Here is a 19,222-nt window from a genome sequence, read left to right as displayed (position 1 = left end):
AGAAAATCCCATCAGAACATAACTAAAAGATGATTATGCAAGTAGAAAAATCAGATCCTTCTTCGGAATAGGTTCGAGTACTCGGCACTCGATTTTTTAAGATTTAATCGTAAAAGAAATAATATATTAAGTGATTAAATCGTATAATTGTATTATATAAAATTAGATCTCTTATTTAATTTAGATGTATGATAAAATTCACCCACGTAAGAGGTGTGAGCGTGAGTGTATAAAAAAATTCCCGTGCGTTGGCGCAGCCGCTCTGCCCTGGTCCCCACAAGAGCAGGCCACCACGCCCTCTCGTCCCTTCCCCACCCCACCCCTCCTCCCCTCCCCTCCTCTACCTCCGCTCCCCTCCCCTCGCGGAAGGCCAAGGGGGACGGAAGGAGAAGGAAGGAGGCTTCGAGATTTTTGCGGAACCCCCACGCCACACCCGACCTCCTCTTAGCCTCCCCCCCTGTAGAGTCTCCGCCGCGCCCACTCCAATCCCAGCACCCGCGCCCTCCCACCGCCGCATTCGGAGCTCCGCATCTGCCGCGGCCGGGTCGCCAATCGCCACCACCCGCTCGAGAAGCCTCGCACCGGTTTCCCACTGTTGCTGGTTGTGTTGGGGATCTGGGGGATTCTTTTTGGCGCGACTGTTTCTGGCGATTTGGGCGTGGTTATCAAGGTTTTGCGACCTTGGTGATGGCGGGGGTTTAGATTCGGGGGTGGATTGGGAGAGGGGAGATTTGGATTATTTTTGGGAGCCCTGGTTTCTCTGCTACTGGATTGGATTGGGATCCATGATCGAGATTGCTCGGTGAAGTTTTTGGTCATAGGGATTGTTTTTTGATTGGCCCGGACCAGGAATAGAGGGTTCTCTTGAGGAGATCTAGGGCCGCTTGTTCTATCGTCCTCTGTAGATAAAACCAAAAAAAAAGTAGTGCAGGGGAGCTTGGAGGCTATGGCACTGAATTGCTCTTCACGCTCGTTACTTTTGAGCGATGACTGTGCCGGCATGATGCTTGGGTGCGGGTGCCGGTCGGAGGAGGCCTCCCCGCTGTCATCCTGTGGCGTGAATTCGCTGTGGTGGGATGACTTGGAGCTGGAGCTGGAGCTGGAGGAGGATGAGGAGCAGGAGTCCGACCCTGTGGATCTCTTACCGACAGACCCCTTCGGGATGAACCTGGAGACCACGTTCACTGCGGCAATTGCCAGCTGCATTGGGGACCTTACAGTCATGTCCGGTACTGGGTGTTTCGGAAGTGGCGGTGATGATGCTTTCTTTGCCGACCTGAGTTATTACTTGAATCAGGCTTTCGTGCTTGCTCCGGAGCCATGGATTGGTGGCTATTTGGGTGTTTTTGACACCCCCTTTGGTTCTGGAGGCCTCTCTGGTGGAGGCGCCGACCGGTTTTCATGGCTGCCTCCTAGTGCATCCTGCTTACAACCTAGTGAGTTCATGGAGGGCTTATCTAGCTCTCACAATGCTGCTTTGGCATGCCGTGATACAGTTGATGCTACTCCTGCCCGGGAGGGAGGTGATGCACATGATGGGATGATGTTTGCTCTCAGCTATCTTGGCATGCGTGACATCCTCTCTGTTGAGATGGTGTGCAAGTCATTACGTTCAGCTGTTCGTAATGAACCCTTCTTGTGGAAATGCATTCATATTGACTCACACTTGGGTGAGAAGATATCTGATGCTGATCTTTTACGCCTGACACAAAAGTCCCCGGGTGCTTTGCAGTGTCTAAGTCTTGTGCGCTGCAACAAAATCACAGATCAGGGGTTGAAAGCTGTTTTGCAAAGTAATATGCAGTTAACAAAGGTTAGCATGGTGTGATCCTCTTGCAAACATATCTAAATAATCCAGCTGCTTCAAGTTTTGTAGCTGTACCTAGAAGCGATTTTATTTATGATATATCCCGTGCTATACAAATGCAGTTTGTATCTTATCATATTCCCATCAATCCAGTTGTTGTATTGCCAATTTGCCATCCCATTTTATCTGCTTGTCCATATGTTTGCTAGACCACAACATCAGAGTCAAAACTACTTAGATGAAACAACCTACATGCTCTGCAAGAACGGTGGTAGTAGTGAGCACAAGAAACTTTGTATATTGTATGTTTTTGCAGCAGAATAAAAAGTTGGCCTAATTAGTAATTAGTAGTTTTCAACATGAATTTTTATGTGGTGTGAATTTTTTTGAATTTCTTGTAATAGCAGTTGAACAGTGTGAAAAAACCTATGCTACCAGTTTTAGAGACAACTCACAATTCTCAGTTTACCAAATTGTTGCTTGTTTATTTTCTGTTCTGACTCACCTTTTTTTGTACAGTTGGGCATTTTTGGCTCTCTGCTGTTAACTCACCAAGGTCTTGTTGACAATCTGAGGTCATTTAATATGGAAGCAAATATTGGTATTAAGAAACTCAGAGTTGCAGATCTCTTCACTGCATCGAAAGCGCAATATGAAGAGTTATTGTCCTTGTTGAAAATAGACAAGGGGCAGGCATTGCACAAACAGGAGCCACGGATCCTACATGCTGATTGTTTTTTACCAGATCTTCGTGGTGGATATGCTCCTGATTGTTTCTTACCAGATCTTCATGATGAATATGCTCTTGATATTGAGAGGTGCCCGCTTTGTCCGAACTACAAACTTGTTTATGATTGCCCATCAGAGGGATGCAATGTCAGCAGATCTGGTATTTGCAGAGGATGTCTTGTATGCATCCAGAGATGTTTGCAATGTGGGAGATGTATAGACAATGAGTATGAAGAGACATTTAGTCTGGATAGCCTTTGCCCTAGCTGTCAGAAGGATCGAGATTCTCCTTCCGCAGAAAAATAGAAGTCCAATTCTGTTTTATCTATTGGATGGATACAACCTTAACATAGCATTGCTTCTGTTGATGCTCCCATCCATGCAGGGCCATCTTAACAGAGTGCTTCTAATGAGGAAAAGAACAAAAAGAAAGGTACAGTTTTCTATCAATGTAGGTGCTGCAGCCATTTTGATGTATTGTGTTTGCTTGCGAGAAAAAGAAAAAAAGAAGTCTATAATCCAGAAAAAAGATGAAAGGCTATTAAGGTGTCAGCAGTGAGTAGTGACAATTCAGGTGGGTGGTGCTGCACTTCACATTGATAATTTTCTGGCCCCTTTTGGAGCGCAGTAATTCTATACTAGTTCAATCTCTGCACGGAACTATAAAACTGCTCTCCAAACCGGGGCTCAATAGTGTTTTGTGAGATTTCACTCATTATGTTCTATTTTCTTGTTTTTAGGGATGTTTCTCTCAGGATTGTGAAGTTCAGAGTGTGAAAATACAGCGTGAAAAAATAGTTCAGCGGGTTGTTTGATGCTGCATGTTTCTTGGAATTTCAGATTGAAGTTGAATTGCGTTCTTCGGCCCCGAAAATAATAGTGATGTGTTTATTACCTATGTATGTTACATGACAAATGTATAGTTACTGTCTGAGTTGTAGAAACATTGTGGCATCTGACTTGCCACTTACCACATTTGAAGAAATAAATATGACTTCTAACTTTAGCTGCTAGAGTCTTCAGCACCTGCATTTGCTCAGGTGCCTATTTTTGCCAGTTTCTCGGTATGTGGCTACATACATGTTCAGAGATTGTTTCTTGTGATTATATATATCCTGCTGTGCTCCCATTCGGGCAAGCTTGGTAAATGGCCGTCCTTGTTAGAATGCTAGTGCTGATGAAACACAGCATGCAAATTGCAAAAGGTTGTGTATTGCATATTCCTTCTGCTATTTGCGATCATACCACTGAGTGCTCTCTTAACCAAGTGCCTGGTCCTTTTTGTCTGGACGCAAAAGTCGTATTCAGAGGGAACAGTAGTCTACGATAGTCTGAACAGTATTTTACACCCAAGTACGGAAACACCGGAAATTTGCGCAGCGTACTGTAGCAATATACTGTTTATAGAAATACTGTGAAGTTTGAGGATCTGAATTCGAAGCAAAAGACGCATCATCTCTTAAAAAAAACATCTGCAGGAGAACAAGCTATTTGTTCGACGCATGTGGCTTCCAGAATAGCAACTGCTTTCCTATTATTATCAATAGTGCTCCTACAAATCTGCCGAACTAACGAAGTGCAGGGCCTGGCTTCAGGTTCAGGATAGCAGCATGCTGCACTGCAATCAGAAAAACAACGGCTTTAGACTACACGCTACTGATGCACATGGTTTGCCGGTCTGTTAGGCCTTGATTTGGAATTTTAAACAAGTTTCTCCTGCCAAATGTTGTTGACCAGGTTAAGCCTTGGCCTTGGGCTTGCCAGGTGTCAGCCTCTCCCCCCTTCAACTGTGGATGATTTTCAGACAGGCTTGCTTGTCCCACAGGGAAGGTAAGACAAGGATTCCAGAGAACTTGGAAGCAACCGGTAGGTGGATGGATAAGAGAGTAGTCAACCTGTTGCAAGGAGAGAATATCCAGGAACCAAGCAACAGCTGTCTGGTCTGGTTGCTTCTTCGCGTACAAGGGAAAGAAAAGGCCAACACAAACTTCACAATGAGCACAAGGCAGCAAGTCCCCGGTGCTAGGGACAGGTTTTCAGCTTGGAATCCATAGGCCAGAAGAAGAAAAATAGTAAGCTATAGCACATTGGGAAAACGCGAAGAATTACATTTGTGTTTGGCTGATCCACCTAATTTTTTGTCCGAGCTATCCTCTTAACCTGGCATCTTTCTAGATTCAGTAGTTTCAGCAAATGCAAATACATCAAATCTGAAGAACACGCAAAATGACTACAATACATATGATAGAAGATTATACTCTTTAATCATAAAACAAAAGAATACTAGAATGCAATGGTTTGGAAGTCATTCAGGATTTAATTTAAAGAATAATCATAGTACAGTGTGCAATCATTGATAGAAGCATTCAATGGAAGAATTCTACATGACCACCAACATCCATACACATCAACTTGGCTTCGGTAGCAATTTTCCTGCTCCTGAACAACACCAGATTTGTGAGTCGGTGCTTGGGCTGTGGTTCGAAATTTCGAATGATCTAGCTTCGGCCTCTTTCCCTAGGAGCACTCTTTCCCGTGCCGGCATCACATTTCCCCACCAGAAATCACGCAGGACTTCGTGGATGAGCTCCCAGTATGCGTGGTCCTGGGGCACTAGGACAGGCTGCTTCCATTTGGAGTCCAGCAGTAGAGCTCGACCCAGTTTCTGTCCATGATCTCCATCAGGCCCTGCACCTGCGGCATGTAGTAGTATGGCATGACACGTGATGGCAGAGCAAGCTCAGGTTTACCCTTGTTGAATGGGCACTTGACTTCCAGGATCCCACCGTCGGGCTCACATCCTAGAATTCCGTCAGGTGAAGCTCCGAGCCATCCAGAGTTGGCCTCACTGTGCACTGCGAAGCCAAGGGTTCCTACCAGTCGTCCAGTGATGCTTGTGTACTGTTCTATGGCTACGCTTTCATAATGGGTTCCCCAGTCCATGGCAGTGGCGGACCCAGGATTTGTCAATTGTGTATTCAGTATTCATAAATAAAAAAAACTGTTCAATCCAAAATACGAGAAGTTCATAGTAACGTAAATTTTAAAGTATAATTTGTTCATAGTAGAGAAGTTTTAACTAATTAAGAGAAATTATAAAGTACTTAAAGAAAATTACAATTTAACTTTGTGTTCCTTCATGTCTTGGAAGCGTTTAATGATATCACTATCCTTAACTTGCATAAAAAATTCATACTCAACTGCCGATTGCCGAATTGAGCGGTCACAACATGGAGATTATGAGCTCCTGATGCTTGCTGCTATGGTATGAGAAGGTGGGCTCTTCCAGTTGATAGGCTGAGTGGAGGATGGACAGTAACTTGGACTCACGTTTTGCTAGATGGTCTGATGGGTTGAAGCAGCAAACAAGCAAGTTGACCTAACTAGAGATATATATATGTAGTATAGCTGCTATATACTCATTTTTTTCAAAAAAGTGGTGGGTCCGCCCCTGGTCCATGGAAGACCTGGCCGTATCCGCCAACTTGATGTCCATTGGTCCAAAGACTTTCTCATTCCACAGCTCCACTCACCTGTTGTCAGCCCAGAAACCCAAGGTGGTGCTGAAGGTGCTTGTGGTGAGCTTGTCCTTGCGGAGAGCAAACCATTCATTCCTCTGACCGTTGGGCTACATCAGAAGAGCTGAGCTGGGAGGACACCGTGAGAACTGAAGATAGTGATAGAGTTAGCAGTGATGACCGGCTATAGATCTGCAGTGATGAACCCAAGCAGCTACGAGGAATATAGCCTTCAAAGTTTCATCTTGACGACAAGAATGCAGACGGAGTTAAACGCACGCGAGGGGTTGAAGAGGCTGTTGGAATTTGCAGGAGTGTCCTGAACAAACGAGACACTGTTCAATGGTTAGGGAGCATGTTAAATGATGATGTAGATTGGATGCGTATGGCATATCTAAACAAAGGTGAGAAGTTAATCTAAACAAGAATGGTTAACCTCTCACGTGCAATGCATGACAAAGGTAGCTTATTTTATATGGAGAACTCGCTTCGCTTCCTCAATGAAGCACAGTGGAATATAGCAAGCGAGGGTTTATTCCTTACCTGATTTCAGCAAGCAGACATTGCTTGGGACAAGTAAAGATTTGGGAAAAAAATGCCAGCAAAAGAGATCCCAGCCTCTCAAGCAATGGTGTCTACTACAAAGAAGTAAACTCCAGGAAGTCAACAATGACAGCACACAAACTACAGCATGCAAATTGCTATTGTCTTCCAACCAGATAAGAAAGTTACCACTTACAGTTTAACAAAGAACTATTTCTCCTGCCTCAGAAATTCTGTTTGTGTATCGCATTTTATAAGTCTTAGGTGTTTTACATTTATCTGGAAATACATTCTGTCTTTAACATGAGACCAACCATCATATATGCCTGTTCTGTTCCATTTATTTAGATGTAACACAGATGATAATGAAGCCGAAAGTTCCTAATGGTGGAAGGTTCTAAATAGCTAGCTATAGCTCCACAATAGCTGTTTCGGACCTCAAACACGAAGCAACAGGCCAATCTTCCGCTATATGAGCTATAGGTGCCATAGCTCGTAGCTAGAGATAGCTCTGCTATCCTACATATCTACCCACATGCCAAAAAAAAGTAAATTTTGAAATCCAACTTCACCTGTAAGACACCATATGACGCTCTTTTTTTCAGTACTCCAACACTTATATTTCTTACTGATCAAGTAATTTTGTTAAGCATTTATGATTTGTAACCTGACTATATTATATTTAGTACCAACTTATGTACTGTCTTTATTATTTTTTCAAACATGAACTATATTATGCCAAAAAAAATTAATATTTTGTATCTGTTAATACTAAAAAGCGACGAAAGATAGCTCCCGCGATAGCTAGCGAGCTTCTATAGCTTTTCTGGGACCGTGCTGCAAAGCCGTGGAAATCGCGATTAAAAAGCTTGAGTGGAACATATGGTTGCAGTGGTTGAGTTCACGGGTTCAACTCCTCACTCTCCTTGAATCATAGAGTCATAGTTACTCCTATGTATTCTCATTTTTTGAAATAAAGCTAAAGTGAAATCCCATAATTGTACATAACTGAAGTGTCAATAAGTGTATTTCGAGGCATGATGGCAGATACAAAAACAATTAAAATAATTAATTTAAGGGATTAAGGGAAGCAAGCAAGACCGAAAAAAGGTCAACGTTAAGACTAGGAAACTCATAGACCAGTTGACTCTATTTTATGCACCTTCAGCAAACAAAACTACATTACACAGAGGATTATGACTATGAACTCTGAAATCTTATAAACATCAGATTCTCCATTCTTTCTCTATATCCCTTCCATGCGTGCCAATGTGTCATTGTAAACACTCCAAAATCAATGCCAACAATGAGCCATGCCCTGAACTTGATCCTCAAAGAGATAAGCAGGATTCAACTGGTCCAGGTGTAGCCTAATCAAGTAACCGTTTGGTATGATTTCATAGTTTATTTTAGAATTGAGAGCTAGCCTAAAGCTTCCTGCCATTATTGAGCACCCACTGTCCATTTGTGCCACCGAAAGATACTGTCCTAAATCCCCAATGCCTCACCAAGCCTAAAAAGCCATTGAACTACACATGCAAAACAATCCAATGCTACCACTGGCTAAGTACCGAACTATTCCAATGCACAAAAGAGGCAGCTCCAAAGGAAGGTATTCGGAGCAAGGGGAAAAGCCAAGAAAGGCTCCAGTTTTCAGTACCTGAAGCAGCGCGACAGGCAGCGGCGGACACGGCCGAGCGCCGCGCGGGCCTCCGGGCGGCAGGCGCCGCTGCGGCATATGGTCGAATACATGGCGAGCGTCCAGTAGCGTGGCGCGGCAGCGCGAGTAGCAGTGCGGAGGTGGTGAGCTCACCGCCGCTCTCATGCTGTGTGCCCCTTTTGCTGGCTTCACAAATACGCGCCGGCGATTAGGGCTCGGTGCGGCGGCGAGTTACTGCCAGGGAGAGACAGTGCGGCGACGCCGCGTCTACTCGCGAGTGGACATCTGGGTTCCGTACCCCGAAGTCCCAAATCTCCTCCTCGGCAACCACGCAGGGCCGTCAGATTTAAATCGGATGGCTTTGGTGCTCCCGTGCGGCCGTTACTTAGACCCCAGCCCAAGCGTCTCCCGCTAACCAGAGCCCCAAGCAGAGACACCAAAAACCTCGACGAGCTCACGAGCTGCTGCAGCAGCGAGGAGACGGCTGCCGAAATCCATGGAGAGCAGCGGCGGCGGAGGCGGAGGCGGCGTCCCGGAGAACGAACGAGAGTAAGGCCTCTCGCACGCTCGTGGAGAGCTCCTTTATGGGGTCTTTGTGCACTTCTGCGATCCTTTTTTTTTTTATCGGTTTTGGGTTCGCCGCAGATTGCCCCGGGACGCAGTCGGAGGCGGCGGGGAAGGCAGATGCGTGCGCCGGGTGCCCCAACCAGCAGATCTGCGCCACCGCGCCCAAGGGGCCCGACCCCGGTACGCACCTTGCCCTGACCGCGCCCCTGTTTCCCATCTAATCTCTCTGTGATTAGCGCGATCGCAGTTTGCTTTGCTTGTCTGTAGTACTCCTATGTAATTACGTTGCATCGATGCTTTGCTTTGGTAAGGTCTTGTTGCAATAGTGCACTACTCAGTGGACCATACGGCCTGCATCCAGTTGATAATTTGTGAGTTGCTAGTTAACCCGGTGAACAAAAGCTTGTGCTTTTGGTGTATAGAAGTATATCCGACTGCGATTTATCGTGATTGTAGTTATGGATATGCCTAATGTGGATTTCCTTGTAACATCTACCAAGCTTCATGCAATGCTTAGGTTAGTCGCCAATTCGATTTGAATTCGATCAATGCAAAAGGGTAGACACGGTGGAAAAGGCTAGATTCGGGGAATGGTGGAGTCATTAGAAGAATTTTCGACTGTACTTTGATTCTCATAGATGTACATATAAGCTAAAGCATCAGTGCAGTTAATTATGTATTTGTGTGCGTACCTTAATGGATTTTATTACCCAAAAAGGGCTGTTGTTAGCTTTGACCTAGCCATATGAACTTTTAGGTCCCAGAAGCACACATCATTTACTTCACTGGTGTCTGTTTTTTACGTGAGTAAGCATGATTATTATGTGAATGCTGTCCCAAGTGATCTTGAGTTTGTGATGCTTATCTATAATAGTGAATTTCAGTCTATATTATATTTCTGCTTGCTGGAAAATCTTGTATTTAAGCATTTTCTTTTAATTTCCAGACCTGCTCGCCATCATTGAGCGAATGAATACTGTAAAACATAAGATGCTGGTGTTGTCTGGGAAGGGTGGTGTTGGAAAGAGTACATTTTCAGCCCAGCTCTCATTTGCCCTTGCTGAGATGGACATATGTGGCCCTAGCATCCCGAAAATGTTAGGCCTTGAATGTCAGGGTATTCATCAAAGCAACCTTGGCTGGCAACCGGTCTATGTTGAGTCAAACCTTGGTGTTATGTCAATTGGCTTCATGCTGCCCAACCAAGATGATGTTGTCATATGGAGGGGTCCTCGCAAGAATGGACTCATCAAACAATTCCTGAAGGATGTTGATTGGGGCGACATCGACTATCTTGTAATGGATGCTCCACCAGGAACGTCGGACGAACACATCTCGATTGTGCAATACCTCCAGATCGCAGGAATCGATGGGTTGCAATCATTGTCACCACCCCGCAGCAAGTTTCTCTGATTGATGTGAGGAAGGAGATAAATTTTTGCAAGAAGGTTGGCGTTCCAGTCCTGGGTGTCGTTGAGAACATGAGTGGCTTGAGGCAGGCAGTTTCAGACTTGAGATTCGTGAAACCAAGTGAGTCAGGTGAGACAGACGCTACAGAGTGGGCTCTCAACTATATCAAGGAGAAAGCTCCCGACCTTTTGTCGGTTGTCGCATGCAGTGAAGTATTTGATAGCAGTAAGGGTGGTGCTGAGAAGATGTGCCATGAAATGGGGGTCCCTTTCCTTGGGAAGGTGCCCATGGATCCACATCTCTGCAAGGCAGCGGAGGAGGGGAGATCATGCTTCACTGATCAGAAGTGTAGTGCAAGTGCTCCAGCTCTGAAACAAATAATCAAGAAGCTGATCAAGACAGTGAGAAGATAGTGTGACGCGAGTGCCATGTGTTCCATTGTATGTTACTACTACTTGCTGAGTGAAGGAAATACTATATTTGCATAAACCTTTTATCGTGGCTTGCAAAATTGGCGAAGTTCTATACTGCTCTGTTTTAGTACAGTGAAAAAGCACTGTTGTGAGAGCTTACAATGCCGGTGAAGTTTGTTGGAATGAGACCCTGTTAGTTTCCTTACCCTTGCTCGGCATTGCCAGCCTTTTTGTCTGCTAGGCCCTTCTATCTTACTACTGGGCATTGTTAATGATCAATTGGCAATTGACAGTACAAAAATGCTGATTGAGCCTACGCATTTGGCCCCACAAGTTGCATTCATCTGAATTCTCAGGTATTTATTTTTTTATAGAACACGCAGGAGAGTTACGTATCATTGTATTAAGAGAGAAAAAACAAAAGATAGTCTTACAAACTACACACTTACAAAACACACCCGAAATGATATGGAAACAGCGCGCCTTCAACCAAAAGAAATAAAACGACCCTTAAAGAACTGAGAAAGATGAACCCAGCTGCAACTGCGTTAAACCCTTAGCACCAGCATCAGCCCACATTATAGCCTCCTCACCATCCTTTTGGAGGACAGCAAACAAACTTGGAGCCACACCATTAAACACACAATCGTTGTGGTGCTTTCAAATCAGCCAAGCTCCCAAAATTACCAAGGAATTGAAACCATTTCGCAATGGCTTCGAGATCCTTGCGCTTGCTTGCATCCACCAAGAACAGAATCTATTGTCATTGGCCTGTGGAGAAACACACGCCGAAACGTCTAAACAGGGAAAACCACACCTGTCTAGTAAAGACACAATCCGTTAGGAGATGCTGAATTGTTTCATCCTCTTGATCACAAAGCAGACAGGACGCCGGATGTAGAAGTCCCCTCCGCGCCAAACGGTCTGAAGTCCAACATCTATCATGCACCACCAGCCACAAACAAAATTTGCAGCGCGCCAGAGCCCAAGAATTCCATATGATTTTCCAAGGTTCAAAAAGAGTAGCACCTTGGAAACAAGCAATATATGTTGACTCGGACGAGTACTGACCTGACTCAGAATGTCGCCATTGATGCACATCAGGGACACCCGGCATCAAAGTGATGTTAGAAACCAAATCCCAAACATCAAGGTACTCAGAGATGGTAGCAACAGAAGGAGCACCTTGAATGTCAAGAACCCAACATAAATCAGTTAAAGCATCCATCCTATTTGCATCTGAGTGTTGCCTTTGCTTTGACATCATCAAGTCATGCATTTCGTCATCTTGCAGCGGAGGCCTCGCTATCAGTTGGGATATTGTATTCCCAGCACAAGTTTTTCTGGTGTAACAACATCCCATAACTGATCATTGCACATCGATCGAAACATGCATTTTTATTTCATATTGCAGTTGGAATATTTCGCAGAACATTATTATTGCAACGACCGGGCCAAAGGTCGGCAGTACAGCGAAAATGGACCATATGTCCGCAGTGGTAGTATAGGGCACTCTTCCTAGATACACAATTCCTATTGAGGCCATGGAACCAGCCATTCTATGCAAGGGTGGGTGGTATCCATATGTAACCATGGGTCTGCATATATCCTACTCTTGCGCTCAATTCGTCGGCTTCCTTGGGACCTCGGCTACCAGGTTGATATGGGATGGCTTTCAGCTTGCCATCGTCGATATAGTGCAGCAAAGGAGTGAAGATCTGCCAAGCAGCCTGAAAAACCGACAGGTACAGTGTTAGGGCGAAACGGAAATGAAAGTTCTTGAAGAAAAAGATTCCCCACGAGCACAAAATGTACAGGGTGGCGCAAACCTTTAGCTCGTCTCGGCGAACAAAGTGCTGTTGGTCTCCTCTTATTCTGTAGAAACTTGGATATCAATTAGTGCAATAAAGAGAAATATTATCTTGCATAAAACAAACTTTACAAGGTCATATATCTGAGCACAATACATGATGTATGCAGAATTATCTGCGATATCAGGATGAGCGAATTTCTTTTTAAAGAAGAGAGATAAATGTTAGAATAATGAAAAGGGTGACACATACGTATCCAAGATGAGTCGTTCATATGCCTCGGGAATTTTGACATTTTGGTACCGCATCCCATATGACAGATCAAGTTCACTCTGTTCAGTAGCCATTTCTAATCCAGGTTTCTTAACCTGCAGTAGTTCAATTTCAAAGATTATATTAGAAATTCTGTTGCACATTCAGATGCCATCAAAATTTCCTTTTTCCCGAGAAATGTCATAACATTCAACTGAAGAAATCGAAATATTTGACCCTAGATAAGTAGCCGGACTTACAGTTAGTTTCATGTACATGGCTTCTGATGGCTGGAGGCGTATAACAAACTCATTTCTTCCTTGCTTCTTACCTTCACCAGGTTATATTTATATTTAGTTCAATTAAGATCTCTAAGTCGATCTGACTGACATAACAGAACAACATATAAACCAAAATTAAATATTCGTAGCAAAAGACATCAACAAAAGCATTCCATGAAGCTTAAAGATAAGGAAAACTGCATCCTTAGTATTGTTTTGGTGTTCAATGAACATAGAGGTTCATCTATTCATCCACAATTCAACCTTCACATGCTAACCTTAGCATCTAGTCCAACTTGAGTTAATTTAACATCATAAGAAATTTACCAATATGCCATGATAGGAGGGTGAACTTAAAAACATGACAGCTAGTGTAGTCAAGCTTCAGTGACAAGTTAAAAGGCAATCCATGCTGCACATTGTATTTATTCAACCAAAAGCAAGTGCTTTCCTGGCTTACCAATATTAAGGCATGGATCTGCATTATGGATGAACCTTTAGCCAATTCTTTGGTAGTTTCAGGTCTCATGGTCTATAACTTACGAAAGGACATCTAGCTTCCTACTGTCTAGTTATGTAAAGGCACTCCCCTATGTTTTTACACAAGTACTAAAAACATACTTGCTTAGGTAGTGGCCCTTGTGTGCTACGAGTTAACTACACTATGAACATCGACTTCTATGCACATACATTTAAAAATGTCACCAGGAACATCCTTGAATTGCACACGAACTTCAGCTTTCCTTGAGTTTAATGCTTTACCAGCTTTAAGAATGAAAGGAACACCTGCATGATATGAATATTAGAGGGTTAATACTGAAAATAAAGATACTATGGTTGAGAAGGAGGCATGGTGAACTGAAAAAATGAGAACATGTATTTCAATGACATCCTTTTCGACTCTAATATGTATACATATGGATGAAAGAGATACCTTCCCATCTTTCGTTGTGCACTCGAAGTACAACAGATGCAAACGTTGGGGTATTAGAGTCATCTGGCACTGTAGGGTCATCTTTGTAGCCATCATATTGTCCAAGGATCACCTCTTCACACTTTATAGGGTTCACAGATTGCAGAACCTGACATTAAGACATGAAACATATTTTTCTAAGCAGTAAGTAAGTGACAAAAACATATGATGTGAACTGAACTCTGCTACATTTCAGAGAGAAAATCAAACCAAAAAGATAATTGGCAAAGCTGCAACATGTAGAGAGTAAAGAGAGATTGAACCTTGACTTTCTCATCTCTGATGTGCTCAGGCTTAAGGGAGACAGGCTTCTCCATTGCAACCAAACAAAAAACCTGCAGAAGATTACAAGAATTTATTAACGAGAGTCTGAGACTGTTAACTCATAAAGGCATTCGTACTCTTCAAGAAATTCTATCATGTACTAGTTTTTTTAGGAAACCTATCATGTACTAGTAAATCCAAAGAAGATTCAGCATGAAGCTATCTTTGCCCATAGAAGTAAAATATTCTGAATGGTAAGTGAACAAAAGTAAGGAAAAAGAAGTTGCTAAAAGACTAAAATCTAATCGCGGGTACTAAAACGATTGCAGAATCATAGCACATCGAGTTATTTGATAAACCTATTTATATTTACCTGCAATAAATGGTTCTGAATGATATCACGAATGATTCTGCAGCAACAGGAGCAGGTTCAGATGTTGATTGAGGGAACAATAAAGGTATCCAGATAAAAACATGAAAATGTATAAGCAAGGTGACAGAGAAGGGATAAGCTCCAGTATTCATTACACTTAAATCATACGTTCACCTATAGCAGGAGAGAGTGATATAGACAGTGATTTTTTTCCCCGCAGTTTTATAGAGTTCTTTGGTTGCTGTAATTTTGTAATTTTACTTGCTAAAATTTGCAACTTTAAGCAACAAAGAAAAGCATTTTTCACAGTTTCAGATGCAAAACACATCTATTCATCAATAAGGACCAACCAGGACTGAAAATATTTCTAAAATTGAGCATCATTACCTTGCTTACTATATATGTGTGGCATGGGAAATTTGTATTTTAGACTTGTAAGGGTATGGTTTTATATTAGAAAACTTCATCACAAAAATGCTAATGAAGTATACAGTAATGCTTCTACCTTTGCAAGAAAGAAAATTGCTTCTACATACCCATACTGGTCGAAATATCCTCCACGCCCTTCAGTTCCAAAGTCCTCCCTGAATACAATCTGCAGGTTTAGATTGATTAGCATGCCATATTGTTGGTAGTATTATGCTTAAACTATAGACAGCTAGGCATTAACGTTTTCAGTTGTCTTAAGTTCAATACAACACTAGACTACAACAATAGAATACGACAGTTTTCTATAATCACAATAAATGTCCAGCAACCAACTAACGAAAAGAACTAAACAAATGTATTATTGAATGCTGAAGTAACTGCAGTTTATGAACATGGAACTTAAACCAGCAAAACTTAGTTTCCAACTGCTGACTACCAACTACAAACCAGCCTACCTGTATATTATCAATATTGTCACGGTTCCAAAGAGGCAAGAACAAGCGGTTGGCAAAACGAAGCACAAGCTGTAAAATGTGATCAGTTCAAAACTAGTTAGAAAAGTGTTGGGATAAATCTAAATATGCCAAGAAAAGTTATAGCCATTACCAAGTTTTGGACCAATTCTTTTCCCAGGTAGTGGTCGATTCTGTACAGTTGGTGTTCCTCGAATAGCTCCCCAAGTTGGGCACTTAATTCTTCTGCAGAATCCAAGTCCCTTCCAAAAGGCTTCTCAACAATTACTCGAGTCCATCCAGGGTGAGAAGCTGCAAGCACAGCATAATGTCAAGCCCAAACTCAATAGAAGTAATAGTGCAATATAGTACTGAAGTATGTTGCTCTATTTTTCCATGTAAATACATTATAAAGAGAACTGATATTAGTTTATTTCCTCTTCATTTGCGAAAAAAATAACCAATACAGAATATTTTAATGAATGGCAAGTATGTCCTTTGTACTAATTCTTTCCAAACAGATCATACTCAACAGATAAAACACAATCTGGAAGTTGACTTATTTTATTTTCTCCAGTCCCAATGGCAAAGCAACACAGAAAGAAGTGAATGCCTAAACGGCAGGTAGGAATAAAAATATAAAATGATCATGCCCTCATTAATACTGCACATCTGGAAGTTCTGAATAACAACAATGTAAAAGTTTATATCCCTCTAAGAAAAAGCAAAGAAAATATATCTTTGAGAAGCTTAAGCTTCTGTGAAGATTTGAGCCCCCACTAACTTCATAACTTCACCATCCATGTTTTTTCATGTGAACTATTGAAGTGCAATAGCTTATCAGAATTCCAAAATAAATAGCACATAGCACAGGAAACAAATTTTACACGGATTCATGCAATATGTTCTGATCATTTTGCACACTGAAGGGTAGACAGATGGAGGCAATGCCAAATAAAAGAGCCTGCGATAGCTTCCCGAGTTGTTTGACGCCTCATACTTCAATATTTCCTTGTTCAATTTCTCAAATCCTTCTCCATTGTCATAGGAACCACTGACATATTTTATCTGAGATACAGATTTACCACAATGATGTCTCTGTCACATAATGAATTATGTATGGTTATAACAACAACTTACCAATTGCAAAAATTCTGAAAGATCTTTTGAGGCTCCTTTGAGATACCTGTATAAAAGCAACACCTTTAATACATGTGGAATTGATGTCTGAAGTTCACAGAATGTAGCTGAATATACAGCACATTTCAGATCAATAGAAGTAATTGTTTTGAGGTTGTAAGTTTCTAAATGTGAAAGCATATAAGTTTTCATGTCTTGGTATCGAAAGCAAGGAAACTCTTGGTATAGTAAACAGAACTTTTGTGTTATGCAACCTTAGAACTAGCTACAGCCATCAGAAACCTTACCCACAAATGCGTTCTCTTAACCCATCATCAGAAAGATTTGATCTAGCATACCCAAATATATGCACTTCGCCAGATTGTAAAAATCCCTGTAAACATGAATATTAACTTCCACAAATATCAATTAACTTGATAACCATAGCTAGTTGTTGAATAAGTATTACAGAACATAGCTCAAAAAAAGTAAAAAAAAAGGAATGGCACAGATGTAGCATGTTCGTAAAACTAATTTTTCTGGGTTTAGAAATGGTCTACAACACAGGTAGTTATTGAATAAGTAGAAGCTTGATCTGTTGTTTGCCATCAGTCCTTCGAGCTGTCTTCTACAACTATCACATCTGGGACGGGAAAAGGTTACAATTATGTGTGCTTATACTTGTGATCTGGTTACCTTGAGAAAATGAGTACTGATTACTTGCTCTGGAATGGCTCAACTGGACGTGCATTTCAGTTTTATCTTCTATAAATTGAAAAACTGCACAATAAACAGTATTTTTCCGAGTCAATTGTACAAGAAATAGTAAAATACCTGATCAAAAAGGTGGTAGAGTGCTGGGAAAGTTTTCTTTTTGGCAAGGTCTCCAGAAGCCCCAAGTACAACTATGGAGAGACATCCTTGCTCCAAAGGAAGATCTAGGTCTCTAGATAAAGAATTAAAGCTGTTTCGTCTTGATGATGGTGAAGATCCAGATGATCCTCCAGACATGACAAATAGGACGATTCTCTTCTTTCTTCAGTGATACACCTAAACAAGTAAGAAAGATACGATTAACCTTAAGGCGATCCAAACGTAGTCTAAGCATTTTTATACTATTCATTCAAATATCCAACAACAAACACAATAAAAAAGAACACATGAACAGCTTGTGTTGTTAGGCTGGTTCCATGCAATGCCAATTTATACTAAAGGCATGGCATCTACTGCCACCTCAAAACTGGAGACAAAAACCGGACACGATCAGATCTAAGATCACACTCCTTTCTCCCCTTTTTAAGTTAACTAGTTTTTATTGCTCGATCTAGCTAGCTCATACTTTTCTTAGTGGATTACTTTTGAGGAGAAAGTGCCTCAACTTATCGTATTATCGAAAAACGTATCACAACCTATTGTATGCTCGAAAAGCATCTCAACTTATTTCTCCAGCTGCCGAGAACCCTAAGAGCACCATATCCAAAGGCCAACACAACAGTATCCACTTAAACCCAAAGGTCACCTTACTAGTTCCAATATCTAAGGAACCAGTTCCCACTCTTCAGCTTGGAGTTCATCCTTGCTAAACCCACTTACGGTGTTCGATGTACACTAAGCAGGCACGTGGTGTCCAGCCTAATTCTAGTTGTAGAATCGAATTCAAACTTGAAATCCCAAAACCTCCATTGTTTCCCAATTCCTAGCAGCAAACTGCAAAGTGCAAACCGAACCAGTCACTGCCGGAAAAAGAAAAGGAAATAAGAAGACAAGCCGACGAAACAACCTGCGAGAGAAGATCCCCAGAAGTAGAGAAAATTGCCAAAACCCCAAGGTGAAAACGAACTAGCTAAAGCCCAACCACAGTTCCCTCCACCGAAGTGAAAAAGGTCGCCAGCTCTAGCAACGACAAGATTGTGGCCAAGAAATTCATCGGCGAGATCCGCGCCGAACAAAGGCACAGGCTGTAGCCGCAGAACCGTTAGTGATCGAGGAAAGAATCTAGAGCAACCCCAAGAAAAACGCGCACGGACGGCGACCCGACCCACCAAAAAGAACCCCCCCACAAGGCGCAGCCAGCGCACCGGCTGCTCGGCCAGAGCAGCCTCGCACAGCGGATAGATAGCAGCTTACCAAGAAACCTGGGAGTCGCCGAAACCGGACGGGGGAAAGGTGGAATTTTGAGCGGAGATATAAGGAGAAACGGGCGGGTGGAAGGGAAAGGTGGAATTCTCGCGCTTCGGTTGGCCCTACTCTCGCCGTCCGTTTTTATACCGCGACGCCGGCGGCCTCCTCCTGCTGTCTGCCTCTTGGGTCTTGGCTTCCTTCTCCGCTTTTACCTGTCCGCTACCTACCTACCTCACCTGCGAGCCGGCGTGCTCTGCATCCAATGCAAAACCCAAGACTCTCAGGGTCCTCTGCGCGAAAAGGTACGAAAATTGTAACGGGACCGGGTTTACTTCTGGGCAGGGTATTTTTTGGTTGGCAGCTAAGCCTTCACGTCTAATGTTAGTAGTTATGGATTTTATTTAATTATTTAGTTGGCTGCTATAGCTATGATAGGTTATAATTTTTTAGTTCTTTGATGCATACGTCGTGCTTTTAGTTTTTTTTTACTAATTAATTAT

General features: G+C 42.5%; 2 protein-coding genes and 2 pseudogenes across 3 annotated transcripts; 2 read left to right on the top strand and 2 right to left on the bottom strand.

Annotated features, from left to right (window-relative positions):
* Window positions 1–270: 270 nt before the first annotated feature.
* LOC133924456 (F-box protein SKIP14-like) lies at window positions 271–3,542 on the top strand. Its single transcript, XM_062369995.1, has 3 exons — window positions 271–1,813; window positions 2,327–3,110; window positions 3,277–3,542. Exons 1-2 carry the CDS (start codon window positions 947–949, stop codon window positions 2,840–2,842), a joined length of 1,383 nt encoding a protein of 460 aa, XP_062225979.1. The 5' UTR covers window positions 271–946; the 3' UTR covers window positions 2,843–3,110; window positions 3,277–3,542.
* Window positions 3,543–4,830: 1,288 nt separating this feature from the next.
* Window positions 4,831–8,563, bottom strand: LOC133924455 (uncharacterized; annotated as a pseudogene).
* A 253-nt stretch (window positions 8,564–8,816) lies between these two features.
* LOC133924454 (cytosolic Fe-S cluster assembly factor NBP35-like) lies at window positions 8,817–10,728 on the top strand (annotated as a pseudogene).
* Window positions 10,729–12,026: 1,298 nt separating this feature from the next.
* On the bottom strand, window positions 12,027–18,931 carry LOC133924452 (glucose-6-phosphate 1-dehydrogenase, cytoplasmic isoform-like). Of its 2 annotated transcripts, XM_062369993.1 has the most exons (16): window positions 18,729–18,931; window positions 17,436–17,651; window positions 16,910–16,995; window positions 16,623–16,668; window positions 16,370–16,550; window positions 15,637–15,794; window positions 15,486–15,554; window positions 15,138–15,196; window positions 14,602–14,638; window positions 14,228–14,299; window positions 13,926–14,073; window positions 13,682–13,777; window positions 12,971–13,041; window positions 12,711–12,826; window positions 12,477–12,522; window positions 12,027–12,377 (listed from the first exon to the last, which is right to left on the bottom strand). In XM_062369993.1, the coding sequence occupies exons 2-16, from the start codon at window positions 17,610–17,612 to the stop codon at window positions 12,207–12,209; spliced, it is 1,533 nt and encodes a 510-aa protein (XP_062225977.1). In that variant the 5' UTR covers window positions 17,613–17,651; window positions 18,729–18,931; the 3' UTR covers window positions 12,027–12,206. The 2 variants fall into 2 exon arrangements, with proteins under 2 accessions (XP_062225977.1, XP_062225978.1); XM_062369994.1 differs by lacking the exon at window positions 12,027–12,377 and having other exon boundaries at window positions 12,510–12,568.
* Window positions 18,932–19,222: the final 291 nt, after the last annotated feature.

The sequence above is a fragment of the Phragmites australis genome, chromosome 7 (assembly GCF_958298935.1).
Source record: "Phragmites australis chromosome 7, lpPhrAust1.1, whole genome shotgun sequence".
Classification (NCBI taxonomy): domain Eukaryota; kingdom Viridiplantae; phylum Streptophyta; class Magnoliopsida; order Poales; family Poaceae; genus Phragmites; species Phragmites australis.
This window is presented reverse-complemented; position numbering and strand designations above follow the sequence as displayed.

Coding starts and splice junctions, on each gene's coding strand:
- LOC133924456 (XM_062369995.1), top strand. CDS start 947: ATGGCACTGAATTGCTCTTCACGCTCGTTACTTTTGAGCGATGACTGT. Junction 1,814..2,326: donor GTAATATGCAGTTAACAAAG/GTTAGCATGGTG, acceptor TTTTTTGTACAG/TTGGGCATTTTTGGCTCTCT.
- LOC133924452 (XM_062369993.1), bottom strand. CDS start 17,612: ATGTCTGGAGGATCATCTGGATCTTCACCATCATCAAGACGAAACAGC. Junction 16,996..17,435: donor TCTACCACCTTTTTGATCAG/GTATTTTACTAT, acceptor TCATGTTTACAG/GGATTTTTACAATCTGGCGA. Junction 15,197..15,485: donor ACAATATTGATAATATACAG/GTAGGCTGGTTT, acceptor CTAAACCTGCAG/ATTGTATTCAGGGAGGACTT.